Source organism: Protobothrops mucrosquamatus, unplaced genomic scaffold (genome assembly GCF_001527695.2).
Source record: "Protobothrops mucrosquamatus isolate PMUCROS unplaced genomic scaffold, P.Mucros_1.0 scaffold583, whole genome shotgun sequence".
NCBI classification, from domain to species: domain Eukaryota; kingdom Metazoa; phylum Chordata; class Lepidosauria; order Squamata; family Viperidae; genus Protobothrops; species Protobothrops mucrosquamatus.
In genome coordinates, this window is record NW_015386883.1 from 206,284 (window position 1) to 224,949 (window position 18,666).

Genomic DNA, 18,666 nt, shown 5'->3' on the forward strand with positions numbered 1-18,666 from the left:
GCAATGTGCCAAACGGGTGAGGAAACATCTGGAAACACAGGGTTAATTTAAAAAAATCTGGGGTGGGGGTGGGGGTGCCAAGGACCACAATTGGCAGAATGATGCAAAACAGGCCAAATCCAGGTCAGACTGCCTGGTTAGAAAAAAAATTGCTTTTTTGAGCAACAGTAATATTCCAAAGGATTAAAGCAGGGGTATTCAAACTTGGCCCTTTTATGACTTGTGGACTTCAACTCCCAGAATTCCTCAGCTAGTGTGCCTGGCTGAGGAATTCTGGGAGTTGAGGTCCACAAGTTATAAAAGGGCCAAGTTTGAAGACCCCTGGATTAAGGCCTTGTAGCTCTGCCTTCTTCATCCTCAGGCTCCACCCATTTCACTTAGCAAAATCAGAAGATAAGGAGTGACTGCAATTTTAGTGGTTTCTTGCTAGAATCCAGCATTTACTTCCCTGTTCCAGCAAAAAAAAAACACCTATTGGGCATAATGGGTTCTTTTAATGACCACTGCAAAAAGAGTCATAAAATTGAGCCGGGTCATGTGGTGACTCCTTAACAACCACCATGACATACAACTGTAATTCCAGGCTCAGTTATGTATTCAGCCTTCTGGATTTAAAAAAAAACCAGTATAATTTGAGGGGTCACGCAATAAATTATACTGTGCTTGTGTATAGAGGAAGGATCAACCTGAAAACAACGGGGGGGAAATAGTTTGCCATTGCGAAAGGAACACCAAATAAAACAACCCTAAATGTGTGGTTTTATTATATTTAAGTTTCTATTCTCTATGAAGCTTAAATATGTCTATCACATAGTTAACAATCATTGTCATTTTACATGTATAATACACAATACAGGACTAAAAAAAAAAAAAGCACGGCACAAGGGAATGCAATAAAAATTACATTTCCTCAGCCTAAGTAAGTGATTCTTCTGTATCATTTTAAGAAGCTTTGAACTAAGAGACTCTTATAAGAAGCTGCACATCAAGAGCTCTTAAAAAAACAACAACCAAAAACATATGTTTTACATTAAAGATTCAAAACACAACAGACACCGATTTAATATTTTTAAGATTTGTTGCAAGATTAGAAATACACTAATAATTTTAATGTCCTGTTTCAAATTAATAAATATAATATAAAAATATACAGCACTTCATGAGAGGATGGGTGGGCTGAATTTTAAGAGAAAATTAAATTTCACTTTCAAATGTATGCAGGTATGTTTTTAAAGAAAGGATCTCTGAGTAGCTTCGACTGCTCTTCCGATAGAAGTCTAAGCCGGTAAGTTGTTCGATATCCCGCACTCTCGCTGTGTGCATTTTCAGGAGCTCTTCAACCCACCGGGATTCATCTTCAGAAGAATTCTGGAAGGAAAAAAAGACCCTTTTAAAATATATATATATATATTCTTAACAGGTACAATGAACGACAACTGTATGCTTAAACTTTAAAAAAATCTGTAAAAATTGAAGAGACAACCCCAATCAGTCTTAAAACAGGAGTCCTCAAATTGGCCACTTTAAGACTTGTGGACTTCAACTCCACATGCTGGCTCAGGAATTCTGGGAGTTGAAGTCCACGAGTCATAAAAGAGCCAAGGTTGCCTACCCGACCTATACTATACCTGTACATTTGATTTTTCTTGCCTAACTGCATAATCTTACTTTTCTCACCATTGAATTTCATTGTGTTAGATAAGGTTCTTCTGATCTTCCTACACAGTTCCTTACTGAAGAGTGTATACCAGTGATGGTGAACCTTTTAGAGACCCAATGCCCAAACTGAAACCCAAAACCCACTTATTTATCACTGGGTGCCGGGTGGGCATGGCCGCGGTGGTCATGGCAGACTGGGTGGGGCCAGGGCTGCGGGGGCCAGTCCCTCGCCATCTCCGGGGCATGGCACACGTGCCCACAGAGAGGGCTCTGAATGCCGCCTCTGGCACGTATGCCATAGGTTCGCCACCACTGGTGTATACCAAGGTAGAACCTAAGGCCAGATTTGGCCATCAGTGGGCTGTCAAAAAAGTCAGGAGACCACCAATCAATCCTTCTGAATAGGTTCTCTTATGCAACCACCATCTTGACATCCTGCCTCCTTGGTCTGTTCCATCACTTTGGGACTGATTTTAATTTTGCAACTGTATAACATGATTCAAAAAACATTCTGGAGACATTGGGTCAGATGTTGGCACTTTGGGCCAAGCACAAGTCAACAGAAATGAGTTGGAACTTACATTGCAGCTTTCATCATTGTCAGGCCTATGCGGGAAAATATATGCCAAAACTGAAAGAGGCCCATCACACTTGTCAGCAGGCTGAGTGAAGTCTAAACAACTTGTGATGATGCTGTAGTAGTGAGTTGGAACTGGGATTGAACTTCCTTCCACATACCTAGAAGATAGATTTTTCATCTTTTTACAAATGTGTCTTAAAGGAGATAAGGCAGCACAGATTCTGAGAAAATGATCAACCACTGATTTATTAGTTTTAAATCAATCAGGGGTGTCCAAATTTGGCAACTTTAAGACTTGTGGGAGTTGAAGTCCACAAATTTTAAAGTTGTCAAGTTGGGACACCCCTGAAATCAATTATTTCAACTGCCTTTTGAACAAAACAAAAAAAATCCTTACCTAGCTGATCATACATAATGAGAGGGACAAAATAGCCCCATCACTGCACGAATTATTCTTCAATCTCTATACAGTTTTTTTTTTAAATCTTTTGCAAGAAGAAAAAAGTAAAACATTAACAGCCAACTATTGTAAGAAAATAAATATCCTTTCAGGTAAATAAAGTAGAGTGATTTTGGATTCATTTATCCATCCCACCCAAAGGCTTGGTTTGAGGATTTAAGTGAATTTAGCCAAATAAAGTTGCTGGATAAATCACAGGGTTTAGGAACAGATACAAAAGAAATTGCAATCTCCCAGCCAAATCTTCTCTAGCATGGATTACAAGTCATCGAGATGAGTTGCCAGCTTAGTTCTGACAATGTTGGGCCAGATAAAACGAGTGATCTGGGTTGTGTTAAAACTTGTTTCCAATGCCAATAATTCCAGATATAAAAAAACTGGATTTCAGACATGCCTGATTTAGCCAATTTTGAGAAAAGTATATGCACTCTTAATCAGAAAATGTCACATTATTTCTCTCTTTCGACAAAATAGATCTTCAACAGATTTTATTTTTCCTCTCTAAATTTACAAAATGTCGGATTTGATTGTGTTGTTGCTGCCATGGGAGGTGAGGTGAGAGTTTTTAATGATTGCTATATGGTGGATTTTAAAAAAATAAATAAATAAATAAGTGAGTAATAATCAGGTGAACTTGGAATATAGTTCTAATTACAGGTTATTTGCTTTATTTCTCTCTTTCTAATAGAATAACAGATTTGGAAGGGACCTTGGAAGTCTTCTAGTCCAACTCCCTGCTCAGGCAGGAAACGGTATACCATTTCAGACAAATGGTTGTCCAATCTCTTCTTAAAACCACCCAGTGTTTGGCACATCCACAATTTCTGAAGGCAAGCCATTCCACTGGTTAAATGTCCTGTCAGGAAACTTCTCCTTAATTCTAGGTTGCTTCTCTCCTTGATTAGTTTCCATCCATTGCTTCTTGTCCTTCTGTGTTTGCTGTTGCTTATATATCTATTTTCCTTTCTCTTCAGTGATTGTTCATTTTTGCTTTATGTAAGTTTGTTTAATAGTAGTGGATCCTTACAGTTTGATTTTGTCTGGGGTGTCATGCAAACCATCAAAGTCATAGTCGAAGATTGGTCCACTAATCACGTTGACTCCGTTACGTTCAATAGCGTATCTCTTCACCAAAACCCGCTGGAAATAATTCCAGACCTCTGTGGATGTACAAAAAAAAGCAGGCAAGATTATCCTAAAGACTACCAGAGAAAGCATTAAATCATAGCAAAAAACGCTATTATCTGCGTAAAGTCCTTACATTTCCACTCAGAGATGTTCTGCAGAAGGACAGAGAAATACTAGTAATAAACCCACACTTTTATTTCATTAGATTTATAAACCCACCCGTGCCCCCAACACCATAACAATGCCAGGCAGCTGACAACAATAAAAAAAAATGTTAAAGAAAAACCAAAAAGAACATCTGGAAGGCCAATAAACATTCATCCTAATATACATAGTCCTCAAAAGGCCTGCCCCCCCCACCTAGCAAGCCACCATGCTTTCAAGACCATTTCCACAAGCCTAGGGTAGGGATCACATGGATCTTGGGGCGGGGGGGGGGGATGCTTTCCCAGAGGACAGGCATTTAGATAGAAGAAAGTCCACCTCCTGAGTCCTATCAGATGACACTCTTTAATCAATGGGACCCAGAGCATGCCATTCATGTCTGTACTTACAGGATGGACAGAAGCTATAGTCCAGTGATGGCAAACCTTTTAGACACCGAGTGCCCAAACTGCAACCCAAAACCCATTTATTTATCGCAAAGTGCCAGGGCTGCATCAGCATTGTGGTGCCCTCAGGGGGGGCAGGGAGGCGCCTCTGAGTGCCGCCTCTGGCACGCAAAAACCGGGGGCGTAAAAACGGCCGCCGCCGCACTGCAGGGTGCAGATACAAGGCGCTGAATCACGCAAGGACGGGGCAGGGCTAGTGAGTATCACGCAGGCACTAGCCCCATCCCATTTGCAGTGTAAAATGCTTCCCCCTCCCTTTTCTTCCAGTCCAACAATGGTTGGTGACCTCTGCTCTACCACCTCTACTCGAGCTTGCTAGTTGGCCGCTTCGCCTCCTTTCTGCTGGGTGGGGCTCCTGCTCCGGGCGGCGGTGGTGGCCTGATGGACCTGCTGGTGGTGGTGGTGTGTGTGCCAATAGAGAGGGCTCTGAGTGCCATAGGTTCGCCACCACTGCTATAGTCCATCAAGTAGCTAGAATTGAAACGAGGATTCAAGCTTCTGTTAAAGATAGAATGAAGGAGATTCTCAAGGTCTACGGAGATTGTCACTGTCATGGTTGCCCCAAAGGTGCTTTTCAAAAGGCAGCTGGGCTTTCTTGTTTTTTTTTTTCCTTGAAAAAAGAAGAACTGAAGAAGCTTCTGCGATGAGAAGTTTCTTCAAAGGAAAAAAACCAAGAAAGTCCAGCTGCCTTTTGGAAAGCACTTTTGGGATACAATGAAGGACAACGTCTGTTACACATAGTCCTCGATTTAGGAGCACATTTGGGGACCAGAATTTCTACTGTAAATTGGTGCATTTGTAAAGCAAGTCATCATGTCCTTGGCTTATGACAGTGATGGCGAAACTTTTAGAGACCCAGTGCCCAAACTGCAACCCAAAACCCACTTATTTATCACTGGTGCCGGGTGGGTGTGGCCACGGTGGTCATGGCAGACTTGGTGGGCGGGGCCAGGGCGGCGGGGGCCAGTCCCTTGCCATCTCCGGGGCACAGCATGTGTGCCCACAGAGAGGGCTCTGAGTGCCGCCTCTGGCACGCGTGCCATAGGTTCGCCACCACTGGCTTATGACCATAATGGAGCTTGTCCATTATAGTTGCAACAGTGATAAAGCGGGTCAACACATAACTGATTCAATTTTATGACCTTTTTTGCAGCGAATGCCATGGTCGTTAAGTGCATCCATTGCTTGCTATGGGGCATTTTTTTGCCGAAAGAAGTAAAGATTGGGATTTTGGGCAAAAACTTCATAAATCATGATTACACGACTGCAGGACCCTGAAAATGCCGGGCCAGATGCTTAAGTGTCCAAAATGCAGTCATGTCATCAAAGGGGTGGTGATGACTGTCCGAATTTTGGAACTGGGTCATGAGTATCTTTGGGGGGGATCTGTTGCAACTTTGAATGGCCGCTAAACTACTAGTCATAAGTCAAAGACTCCCTATAAACTGTAGATTTAGGGAAAGATGAAAATTTGCACAGCGTGCTCAGTTAGCACAAATGTTGTCTCAGCATATGAGCACTAGCTGTTGTAAAAACAGAAAATCATTCCTAGTAGCACAATAACCAGGACACTCTAAGACAGGGGTCTTCAAATTTGACCCTTTTATGACTTGTGGACTTCAACTCCCAGAATTCCTCAGCCAGGCACGCTGGCTGAGGAATTCTGGGAGTTGAAGTCCACAAGTCATAAAAGGACCAACTTTGAAGACCCCTGCTCTAAGATGACATCCATAAAACACCAAAGGAGCCGTGTAAAAGCAAAATGGTCAAAATCTTGCAAGAATTGGGCCATCTATTTAAACCTTTGGGCACCTTCCAAACCATAAAAATACTGATCTTCGCTATAGGCAAAAGTATCAAGTAATGAAGATACATTGAACTGAGCACAAATGCTGGATGAACTTTACCCTGCCCATATTATTATTATTATTATTATGGATCATCACACAGTCAGCCAGATGTTCAGACTGGATTTGGCATTTTGTCTACCTATCGAGTCCTTACCAAGGACCTGGGATAGGCAGATGTGGATTTTTGATGGTATTACAGATATCGTCGCAGGATGGAAGCAGTTCCTAGTAAGGCCGCCTTTTGCAATTATTATTATTATTATTATTATTATTATTATTATTATTATTATTATTATTATTATTAAAGTCATGGAAGGAAACATGCGGGGCCTTTGAAAATAATCTGGACCTTATGCACCATATTCTAACATACATGAATTGGAATATCACAAAAGTTATGTAGATCTACATCTCCCTGAGCATTCTTTAGATAAGCAATTTTGGTATTTGATAAAGTAGTGGTAATTCTTCTGCTCCTATGATTACCTAAACTGAATGTTAGTAGGATTCTAAGATGGAGAAACAAATATTTTTACTGATTGTGTCAGTTCCACAGAATATTAGCTATATATTCTACAATAGGCCTAATATTAAAGACTGGGATTTACTCCCTTCCTTTGCCAACAAACAGAGGGCCATGAACAAAGAACTAAGTGCCCTTCAGTGGCTGGAACAGACTGGACAAATATCACATTGTTCTCCTCCTACAAAAGAAAAATGAGCTCAACTGGTATTGTTTTCCTTGTGGCGCTACCTATACCCACAATGATGCCAATGGCATCTCTTTGCGATTGCACTTTCAGTCGTTGAAGTTAGGTAGATCGTGCCTTTCATCCTCCCTATATATTTTAAGGAACTTCACAATGACTTAGTGCCAGTATAATTGAAGGCATTCAATTTGTTACTGAAGACTGGATACAAGCAACAAGCACCAACTGTGACCATTTTTGGAGCTCTCTGATCTTCCAGACTGCAGTGTTTCTCAACCTTGACAATTTTAAGGCATGTGGACTTCAACTCCCAGAATTCCACAGCCAGCATTGCTGGCTGTGGAATTCTGGGAGTTGAAGTCCACATGCCTTAAAATTGTCAAGGTTGAGAAACACTGTTCCAGAGTGACTCTGTGCCCTTATTATCTCTTGAGGGTTTTTTTTCTTTCCCTCCAATGTATCCAATTTATGTGTTTATTATATTTCATCTTTAATGTTTGTACAAATAACTCAAGGTGGCTAACACACAACATACTCCTCCTCTTCCTATTTTCCTCCCAACAACAACCCTGTGAGGTGGATTAAGGTGAAAGAGAATGACTGGCCCAAAGTCACCCAGCTGGCTTTCGTGGCTAAGCGGGGACTTGAACTCACAGTCTCCTACTTTCTAGCCTGCTGCCTTAACCTCCAGGCCCAACTAGCTAATTTTCAGAAAACTGCCTGGATAAATCCCTGCAGTTTTCTTGGCAAGTTTCTTTGGAAGTGATTTGCCATTGGCTCTTTCCTAGGGCTGAGAGGAAGTGACCGGCCCAAGGACACGCAGCTGGCTTTGTGCCTAAGATGGGATTAGAATTCAAGATTTTCAGTTTCTAGCCTGACACCTTAAACCCTACACTAAACTATCTCTCATCTCTTGGTTTAGATTACTGGAAACTGTTCTACATGGGGCTGTTTTGGGGAAGACTTCAGAAGCTCTACCTAGTTCCAAGTAACCATATTTTAACTAACTTTAAAAAACAGTGCATCAAATGGTACTATTATTCCAGCTGCACAAGTTTTACCACTTTGCCCATGTGTGCAATTCAAGATGCTGATTATGACTTTTAAATCCATAAAGAGCTTGAAACTAAAGCTTCTAGAATACTATATGTTTCTGACCAAGCTAAAAAGCCCTCCCGCCAAATTTCTCCCCACCCAGTGTCAAGTCTGCTAACATTGGATGTTCTTGCTTGCCATATGTGAAGAAGCAAACATATCTTATTTAACCTACATATCACTTCAAGAGTTAAAGCAGACAATGTTAACCCAGTGAGTGGGAAAATATGCCAGCTAATCATAACAATATCTTAGCATAGCACAGCCAAGGTCAGCGTAACAGGAGAAAATAGGGAGGGAGAGATTCACACTTCAAATTAATTGGAGCATATGATTGATGACTGTGAAAGGAGGGAGGGAGTTGTGTGTTGTCACGAGTGTTTGGGTGGTGGGGGTTTCAGTTTTTGGCTTTCTATTGTTCGTGCCGAAACTATGTAGCCAATTAAAGGATTCTTTAAGGTAATCAAGCCTCAAAGTTCTTTGTAAAGCTGCTTCTTTTCGGAACCATGTCAACCAGCCTTTTAAAATATTCTAATAGAAGTAGCTGTTTGGATGACTACCCCGTTCTGTGAATCCATTGTTGCTTGAAAATCATCTAATTCAACTCTCAGCAAGATGTCAAGCAAGTACTTGGCTTCTCCAAAGCAAATTGTAAAACTATTTTTATTTATTTCCCAACATTTGTGCACCCTTCTACCTCAAAGACACAAAGATTCAAAAACCATGTACTTACTTTTGAAAGCAGGATACATGGGGATGACATTCGTTATCAGGAAAGCATCATATTTTGTTTCTACCGAGGAACTGAGTTCTGAAAATTAAAAATAAAATAAGATGTTTTTATGGCATGCCAGAATTAATTATACTGGTAAACGTCAGGGTTCATGTAAAGCAGGGGTCTTCAAAGTTGGCCCTTTTATGACTTGTGGACTTCAACTCCCAGAATTCCTCAGCCAGCCAGAAGTTGAAGTCCACAAGTCATAAAAGGGCCAACTTTGAAGACCCCTGATGTAAAGGTTAGTTCTAGATAGTAACCAAGAACTGGTGGAGATCACATTCTTAGAAGAACATAGAATAATGGGGTTGGGAGGGACCTTAGAGGTCTTCTAGTCTAGTCCCCTGCTCAAGCAGGAGACCTTAGACCAGGGGTACGCAACCTTGGCTCTTTTATGACTCGTGGACTTCAACTCCCAGAATTCCTGAGCCAGCATGGCTGGCTCAGGAATTCTGGGAGTTGAAGTCATGAGTCATAAAAGAGCCAAGGTTGCCTACCCCTGCCTTAGACCATTCTGGACAAATGGCTGACCAGTCTCTTCCTGAAAACCTGCAGTGATGGAGCACCCACAACTTCTGGCTTAATTGTTCTCACTATCAGGACATTTCTCTTTAGTTCTAGGTTGCTTCTCTCTTTGATTAGTTTCCACCCATTACCTCTAGTCCTGCCCTTTGGTGCTTTGAAGAATAGGCTGACACACACACCCCTCTTTTCTGTGACAGCCTCTCAAGTATTACAAGACTGCTATCATATCACCTTTAGTCCTTCTCTTTGGTAGACTAGACATAGTTAGTTCCCTCAATCGTTCATCATCATGGTTTAGCCTCCAGACCCCTATTCATCTTTGATAAGAGGTTGTCAACATCAGAAACCATCAGGGCTGAAGCCACTTCCTGCCCCCTTGCCCCAAGTAAACATGGGATTAGTGGAATTCCTCTCCAAGTCTCAAAATCAGTGCAACCAGTTCAACATCTATTTTGCACTGGCAGCTTGATTTTTCGACATTGTGGAGAATATTCGTAGCTCAGGTTGCAGATTTAGGCAGAGGTTTGTCCTCTGACCTGGCTGCTTGGCTCCTGATTTGATATTTATCTTTATCTTGATTTTTATGCCAACCCCAGAAATATAAAAATGGACAGGTGTCCCACATCCGCTTACGGGGAGGAAAAAGGAATCCGTAAGACATTTGTCTATCCACTCTGTATGCAGTACAACTCTGACTATTGCTTGGAGAAATGCGCAAATCAGGTCTTACGCAACTGATCACCTGGTCTGGCATACCAGGTGCCTCTACCTGCATCAAAAGAAGAAGATAGACATATGACATTGGAAACAAATGTATTTCTTTTGGTATTCATAAGTATATATAGTTGTATTATATACCGGTAGTCTTCCCTAAACAACCACAATTGGGATTGGGAAGTCCATTACTAAGTACAATGGTGACTAGGTAAAAAAAATCATGTGACCAACTAGACTTACAACCTCTTTTCTGCTTACGTCAGTAGGTGAATCACTGCAGTAGTTAAGAGAGACATCTCGTGACTACACCTTGCAATTTTACTTCCACATTCTAGATTCAACCTGCTTGTTGGAAGCAGATTTGGTGAAGGTCACAAATGGTGATCACATGACTGCAAGATGTGACAGTTGTTAAGTGTGAGGATTGGTTGAAAAGCTGGGGTATACTTTTTCAATCATTGTAACTTTGAATGGTCACTAAACAAGACAGTTGGTAAGCAAGGACTACCTGTGGTGAAGGGGCCATTGAAACCATGGCTCATATCCTGTTATATTGCACCTTCTATAAGGAATTACAAACTCAACTTGTAACTCCTTAGCTGACAAAATAGCAAGGAAATTCTGATCTCTTCTGTGTACTCATGTTACTATCAGATCAGCATGATACAGTTCTCTGAACGTAGCTAAATTCTGTTATGCTGCCTGTAAATTAGGCAGACTTTGACCGTCCATCCATAAGTCCACCATTATTTGCAATGCATTACTATGCCTTATTCTGTTCTATTTTATTTTAATGTTTAATTTTTATTCTGATCTGTGATCATAACAGATTGAACTGAATTGAAGTATATTCAAAAACTAAAACACAAATCACCGAGACTGAAGAATTTATTTAAAAACTTAGCTTTTGTCAGCGTCTGCTGACATCATCAGAGTTCTAGCCAGGATTGAGAATCACGTTTTTATAGTCTCTGTAACGCCAATCGTTTGGCTAACGAGCGTGTTACCGATCTGTTCGGCTCCCGCCCTCCCGTAGTTAATTGCTCTATTGTTGTTTCCGTCGTGCTCGTTGACAGCTGTTTGAATTTCGGCGCTCTGCTCCTCTCCTCACGCCCCGCTCGTATCTTCAAGACTATTTTAGATAGATATGGGCGAGCAATGCTTAAACATGCCAGACATTGGGAAACTCTGGCCAAACTGAGAACCAAAAGAGACTATACAAACGTGATTCTCAATTCTGGCTAGAACTCTGACGATGTCAGCAGATGCTGACGAAAGCTAAGTTTTTAAATAAATTCTTCAGTCTTGGTGATCTGTGTTTTAGTTTTTGAATATGAATACACCCGAGACAATCCCCTTGTGAAGCAGAGTGACTGGTTCCAAGCAACCTAGTGAGCTTCTGTGGCTCAAGATGGACTTGGACCAGGGTCTTCCCAGTCCTAGTCTATCATCTTAACAATTATTGGTTCAACTCTCTTCCTCATTCCTCAAATGTACACGTTACAAACTATATACAATGAAAGATGACTGTGCTGAACAGCAGCTGGATAAGCTGAGGATGCTACCAACACCTCCTCTCCCCACCCCTGCCACTGAAACAGAGAACAGGCAACCTTACTGACCTGTTTTGAAATAGTGTAAGATGTCCAGAGAGGCATCTGAAATGTTTCACTGTAGCCACTTTCAAAGTCATGATGATGCAAGAGACTATACTTTGTACGAAAAAGAACTGCTGGGCGGCCATAAAGGAGATGCTTCTCTGTAAATGAAAGATAATAGGAGAGGAACAATGAAGTTTCAATACACAATTTTATCAAAGCCGTTTTACAAAACTCTACAATAAAAAACTGGTCAGTGTGTTCTTTCTCTGCACACAGCCATATTGTACCACAAAGGAGATTTAATGCAATAATATGGAGAACTGATACAGAAGATAAGAATAAGTGGGGAAGTCTTTAGTTTCCATCTGTCCGATGACATGCTTTCACTAAATTACCTTTAAAATCAAAATTACATTTTTTTATGTTATTCAGCAGCAAGTGCAGATTCATTACTAGAGTAGGAATATTGAGTGCAGCCAAAATTTACATAACCACTAGATCAGGGGTAGGCAATCTTGGCTTTTTTATGACTCGTGGACTTCCATTCCCAGAATTCCTGAGCCAGCCATGCTGAGGGGAAAGGGAGAGGTTTCCAAGCTGAGCTATGCTGGCTCAGGAATTCTGGGAGTTGAAGTCCACGAGTCATAAAAGAGCCACAGTTGCCTACCCCTGCACTAGATGATGGCAAAGAGATGCAAAGAGTCTCTTTGGTTCCACCTAGTGGTTGTCTAGTCTTCTGCAGTTGAGATCTGTAACCATTAATCTATAAACTATGAGGAAGAATTAGAGTCAACCCCTAGTGACATAATATAAAAAATAACTTGTATCCAAATCTATATAACATTATCAACATTAAGGAAATGACAGAAGCAGGGAAGCTGACCATAAGGGGAAAAGATGTATCTAACATTTATATAAAGATGACTTTTATTAAAGTTTCCAAGAATCAATCAATGCAAAAATACAAAAAGGGGGAGACCAAAGTAATTGTGGTGTTTGAGCTACCCATGAAACAGGTTATAGTCTGCAAAGATGTGAAACTGTGGTGGAACATAGTTTGGAGATTGAGGAGGGAGGGGCATGGACCTTGAATGTCTGATAGGTAGGAAGAGGGCTAGGTCCCTCCCTAGCAGTTTGCAGAATCTAGCTATAGTTATGCAGATAGTTGCTTTAGTCTGTCAAGATTCTGTCTGTAGGTGAACAACAATATAAAGAAACTACTCAGAAGTAACTCCACGTGTTGTTCTTGGTTCTTATTGACTGATAGTAATAGGTCTTATCACACCCAGAACTGCTGACACAATCCACCCAAAACTTGTTGGGAAGAAGAACCAAGCACATTTTCTATTTCCACATTTTTGAACTCGGACAATCCAAACCTGCTTCTCTTCAGAATGGGATACAGGATCCTTGGTAAATGGAAAATAAAAGAAAGATCAACTAGGCAGTCTTTAGATTAACGAAGCAAGAGATAATTTAAGATATTGTACTAGGTAAAAAGAAGCCAAGTCAAATAAGATTACCTGGTGGCGGGACGCATCCATCCTCAGGTAATACATTCTCAGGGTCGTTGGTATAAAAGCCTTCTCCTCCTGTGTAGGTTCTCGCTGTTGAATAATATCTTAAATTATAACATCTTAATTTAGGCCCAGCTTTAATATAAAGACTGCATAGTGGATCTCTCACTGAATTTGCACCAAGTGGATTTTGAGCTAATTCAACAAGAGATGGGAAGACAGGGTGAAAAAGAGCTCACAGACATCATGTCTAGGTAAGTACAGTTAGAACAGCTGGTTAAAAAGAGGGGTTAGTTTATTATCGAATTAACTTGCAAAAGCAATTCATTGATTTAAATGTATTTGCGTTCGTTGTTGAAAACCATCCAATTGCTTTTGCAGTTGCATACATCAAAGGTTAGCTGCCAAATCTGTTAAAACCTTATCATACCGATGGAATGCACAATTTTTTTAAAAAAAAATAATAATCAGATTGATATTATTATGATTTAGAATGCATAATTATAGAGAGGCCCACACACCAGTAATATGATTGGCAATAATCAGTTTTTTTATTGGACTTTCTATTGAATCCTTACCTTCTGTTCCTTTGCTATAAGGACGGCGACTCAGTTCATCCAACCTATTCTATTTGAAACAAAAACACACACAAGAAAAGATTATCTTATTTCTATCTCTGGTCATTTTGCTATAAAGCCAATCTGGTCTTATTAAAAGAGTTACTGCTAACTTTTCCTAACAGAAAAGCAAGTTCTACCAGTTAATGCATAACTTCTGCAATCAGCCAGATCAAAATGGGTTTTCAGGATCACTTGGTCCCTGTACTCAGAGTGGGATTCAAGCTATTTCACACAACCTCTCCAAGGAAGTTTGGGTTCAATGGCTTTTTCCATCCAGAGTCACGTATTGAGATGGGTGGCTATCGAAATAGAATAAATAAATAAATAAATCCAACTATATAAGCTCAGGTAAGTAAAGATAAAGGTTTCCTTGCCAGTCGTGTCTGTCTCTAGGGCAGTGATGGCGAACCTTTTAGAGACCGAGTGGCCAAACTGCAACCCAAAACCCACTTGTGTATCATCGGGTGCCGGGTGGACGTGGCCCATTGGGTAGGCGTGGCCCATTGGGTGGGCGTGGCCCATTGGGTGGGCGTGGCTGCGGTAGTAACGGCAGACTGGGTGGGACTAAAAAGGTCAATCAATCAATTCCAAGTTTGCGAGATCTTTTTTTTCCCCGCGAGAAGTTGAAATTGATTGATTGAACCTTTTTTTTTTTTTTTGCCCATGGCGGCGGAGGCCTAGAACGAAAGAGCTGAAGTCCTAGGACTGGGGCGATGGCACACGTGCCCACAGAGAGCACTCTGCATGCCACCTGTGGCAGGCGTGCCATAGGTTCGCCACCACTGCTCTAGGGCATGGTACTCATCTCTGTTTCTTCCCCAAGGAAGCCAGTGTTGTCCAAAGACATTTTCCATGGTCATGTGGCCAGCATAGCTATAGGCCCAGAGCATATGGAATGATGTTATTTTCCCATCAAAGTGGTACCTGTTTATCTACTCGCATTTGCATGCTTCTGAACTGCTATGTGGGCAGGAGTTGGAACAAGGAATGGGAGCTTACCCCATTGTGCGCAGCTCGGGTCTCAACCCCAGGCTATCAGCTTTCCAGCTGACAAGCTCAGCATCTTTAACCGCTGAGCGCCCTGCTCAGATAAGTACATCATTTAATATAGCTTATGCCAGAACTGGCAGGTGGAAATCCACAGCATGCTGACATCATAAGATGAATACTGACACTAGACCGGCTACCTCACTTACCTTGGGAATACAAACATCTATTTATTTTCACTGTAGCTTACTGCACAGCACAGTCAGACTCTGTTCATTCATTCAGCCCATAGCACCCCTAGGCAGAGATCAATATCTACATGCCCTTCAAAAGAGACAATAAAAAACCGAAAAAAGAATAAAAAAGACCAAAACACCTCCCCACAAGCAATCAACACCCAGATAAGTAGAGATTAATGCCAGGATTAATACCAAACCAACAATCAAGATGTAAACAATATCTCAATCAAGGAACTACCAACTCAGACAAACAAATTAACAGTAAACAAAAGCCTAATCAAGGAATCACCTAGAATAGGGGTCTTCAAACTTGGCACTTTTAAGACTTGTGGACGTCAACTCCCAGAATTCTTCAGCCAGCCATGCTGGCTGAGGAATTCTGGGAGTTGACATCCACAAGTCATAAAAGGGCCAAGTTTGAAGACCCCTGACCTAGAACACTCCACCAAGATTAAACAGGGCAAGCCACGTATACAGTGTATGAAAAGATAGCAAACCCACTCCCTTCTAGCACTGATGATGTTACTTAATTTGATAATGAAACATCTGCAAGGATGAGAATATATTGACCATATAATCAATGATAATGAGCTCTTAAGAAACATCCGAAATGGCATAGGGTTTCCTGCCTGAGCAGGGGGTTGGACTAGATGACCTTCAAGGTCCCTTCCAACTTTACTACTACTATTATTATTATTATTATTATTATTATTATTATTATTATTATTATTATTATTATTATTATTATTATCCATTCAGCGGCCAGCTTTGGATTTGGTATTGTTTTTAAATGGCGCTTAATTCTTTCTTTCAACAAGGAAAGATGGATTTTTTTTCTCTCCAATTCTGGGAGTTGCTGTCCAAACGTCTTAAAGTTGCTAAGGTTGAGAAACACTGCTCTAGATAGATATAATTCACTTCTTTCTAGCAGATTTAGAAACAATCACCTTCTGAATTTCCCAGTTCCAATGAATGTCATGAGTTTACCTTATCATCACAACTGCATCCCAAATCATAGTCAGATGAAGGTGTTGTAGCTACTGGATGGAGCGGCCTTGCTATTTCATCAGGCATGATGGGCCTGTAGATACTGCTCCGGAGGAGATGATTTAAGCTTCCATGTGTCCCATTATTGGGAGCAGGCTTCAAATCAAGGAGATCTGGAACAGGATTAAAAATAGCATGGGAATATGGTTGTAATCAACTAAGGTTTGAATCAGGTCCTGCTGGATAATTCACTGCTGCTGTCATGCTTCCGACAGATGAAACTCTTCAAAAGAACTTCAAGGCATTGTTTACCTTAAAGAATCTTTATTTTGAGTAGCATAATATCGGCACTGCATAATCGAAGCCAAAAACTGAATTCCCCTCCCCTGAGCACATAGTATCAAAGCACAATTCCCTCCTCCAATTAACAGTCATAAATCACATTCCCCAATTAGCTTGAAGCGCCGGGCTTCCTCTCCAGTTCTCTAGCCCGCCAATTCCTTATCAGCTCTAAACTGGAATTACAATAAGGACATGACAGAGGCAGGCAGTTTCTCTTCTGAACTGCATAGGAAAATGTACACTGATTTCCTTTAGAATCCCTTTTTAATGACCTTGTAATCCTTTAATTCAGGGTAGAATTAGGGGCGACTGGATGGAAGTGAGCATTTACTGACCAAATACCCGTCCTGATGCCTACCTGGAGTTTGCAGCAGATATTTTCTCTCTGCGCCCTAGGAGAGAAACATTTGCCGCTACCTAGCATTGAACTCTCAACCTTCTGAGTGAGCCACCATGCTGCTCACTGATTTCCTTTAGACAGTGGCTAAGAAACTTTACTAGAGTTATTTTGTAGCTGGAAGGCAGAAAAATTTCCTTCATGACATGGCAGCTAAACCAGGCTTAAAGTACTGGATTCAAGTTCGCACTTATTCATATTACTAAATATTGGAATAATACAGTATAATAGGTCTTCATGTTCTTTATTTCTTTTTCCCCTGTAAGAGCCTAGACTGTATGATTTATTTAAAAACTAATGCCTTTCTGCAACATGTGAATCGTTTTATTTAAACAAACCATGTTCGAAGAAGTCAGGATGTGCTATATATGAACTCAGCCTGTGAGAATTGACAGAATCTAGTCATATAGGCCCTGCTTGGAATCTTTTCTTGTTATTGCCCATCCTGCTAACCTCCACATAATGATGTTGATGATACAAGATTTGATCATGATGCTAGTAACATTTCTGGAGAATACGGAAGACTCTTAAAGAATATACTTCTAAAATGAATTTTTTTTTAGAAAGACTTCCTTACTGTTAAGTCCTGTGAAGATACACCTATTCACCTATTCCTTAAGGACTTCACTCAGTGAGAAACAGAAATCATCCATCCATCCATTCATCCATCCATCTATCCTTTCCTCCCTCCATCCATCCCCAGATCATGTACTATGTCCATCCAACAATCATGAAGTTGATTTGAAATACTGTAAAGAGTATATAAAACCTACTAAAATGCTCAATACATCTATTATATATACTGTAATTATGAGTGGAGAACTTTATGTATGTGTAAACACTAATACAAGAATATGAGGTGATGTTAGGCAATCTTGCTCACCCCAACACAACTCAAATCTGAATCCTTGCACAGAATTTAAATTTTATGTAAATGAGTTGGTCCAATAAGTCTTTCTGGTACAGGGCAGCGTTTTGAAGCAGTAAGATGGTCAGATGGTAAGATCATCAGCACAGTCAGTTTTACTTAGCGATTGCTTCACTTAACAACTGAGTTGCCTCTCATAATTATGGTCACTAAACAAAGATTACATATACAGAAAATAAATTTAGGGTTTCGTCCTATTAGATAATTAGATAGCTTGCTACAGAAGCAAAATAAATGAATCATAAGATCCTAGCCAAAATGAAAGTGGAGAAAAGAGATCAAATATGCTATTCATTTGCTTTTCAAATGCAACTTTTTCGTTTTTTAAAAAAATGCAAAACTACTTACCGCACATAAGGTTGTACAGTTCAATATTCTCAAATGGAGGTACTTTTGTCTTGTATTTAAATGAAGGCCCGTAGCCTAGAAAGACTGTCTAAGAGAGAAAGACAGTAATATTAATGCTGTCAGCTGCTATGTGAGCTTTTCTGTTGCTGAAATAAAATAAAGCTCAAAAATAAAGTAAAGAACCATCAGGGATTAGCTCTTTTCTTTTCTTATGTTAAAAACAGCCACCCTGAACAGCCCTTTTTATATGTCCAAAACATGCTTTTTGGCTCTCTTTTTATAAGATTAGCTAAAGCACCTCACTGTTCCCAATTTTGTGCCAAGACAGCAAACAGAATTTATTTTAGTTCTTTTGAAATATAAATTGTGGTCTTCTTGTGGGGTCCTTGGTGCTCTCTGAGCTTGGTTGTTTTCTTGCAGCTGTTCCATTACAAACTAGGCAACACCATAGGTGCACTGATGATGTTACCTAGTTTGGTAATAAAACATCACGTGAAGTATTAATACCACTTTACAATGTCTTGGTAAGGCCACACTTGGAATACTGCATCCAGTTTTGATCACCACGATGTAAAAAAGATGCTGAGACT

General features: G+C 40.5%; 1 protein-coding gene across 1 annotated transcript in view; it reads right to left on the reverse strand.

Moving 5' to 3' along the window:
• Window positions 1–744: 744 nt before the first annotated feature.
• Window positions 745–18,666, reverse strand: part of ENPP2 (ectonucleotide pyrophosphatase/phosphodiesterase 2) — a gene marked incomplete at its 5' end in the record, with an annotated part of 45,013 nt that continues 27,091 nt past the window's right edge. Inside the window, 10 exons of the mRNA XM_015817389.1 lie at window positions 745–1,368; window positions 2,241–2,397; window positions 3,727–3,859; window positions 8,827–8,904; window positions 10,027–10,162; window positions 11,733–11,869; window positions 13,235–13,318; window positions 13,807–13,855; window positions 16,062–16,234; window positions 18,077–18,164. Coding sequence (XP_015672875.1) covers window positions 1,195–1,368; window positions 2,241–2,397; window positions 3,727–3,859; window positions 8,827–8,904; window positions 10,027–10,162; window positions 11,733–11,869; window positions 13,235–13,318; window positions 13,807–13,855; window positions 16,062–16,234; window positions 18,077–18,164 — 1,209 coding nt within the window. The remainder of the gene's footprint in view (window positions 1,369–2,240; window positions 2,398–3,726; window positions 3,860–8,826; window positions 8,905–10,026; window positions 10,163–11,732; window positions 11,870–13,234; window positions 13,319–13,806; window positions 13,856–16,061; window positions 16,235–18,076; window positions 18,165–18,666) is intronic.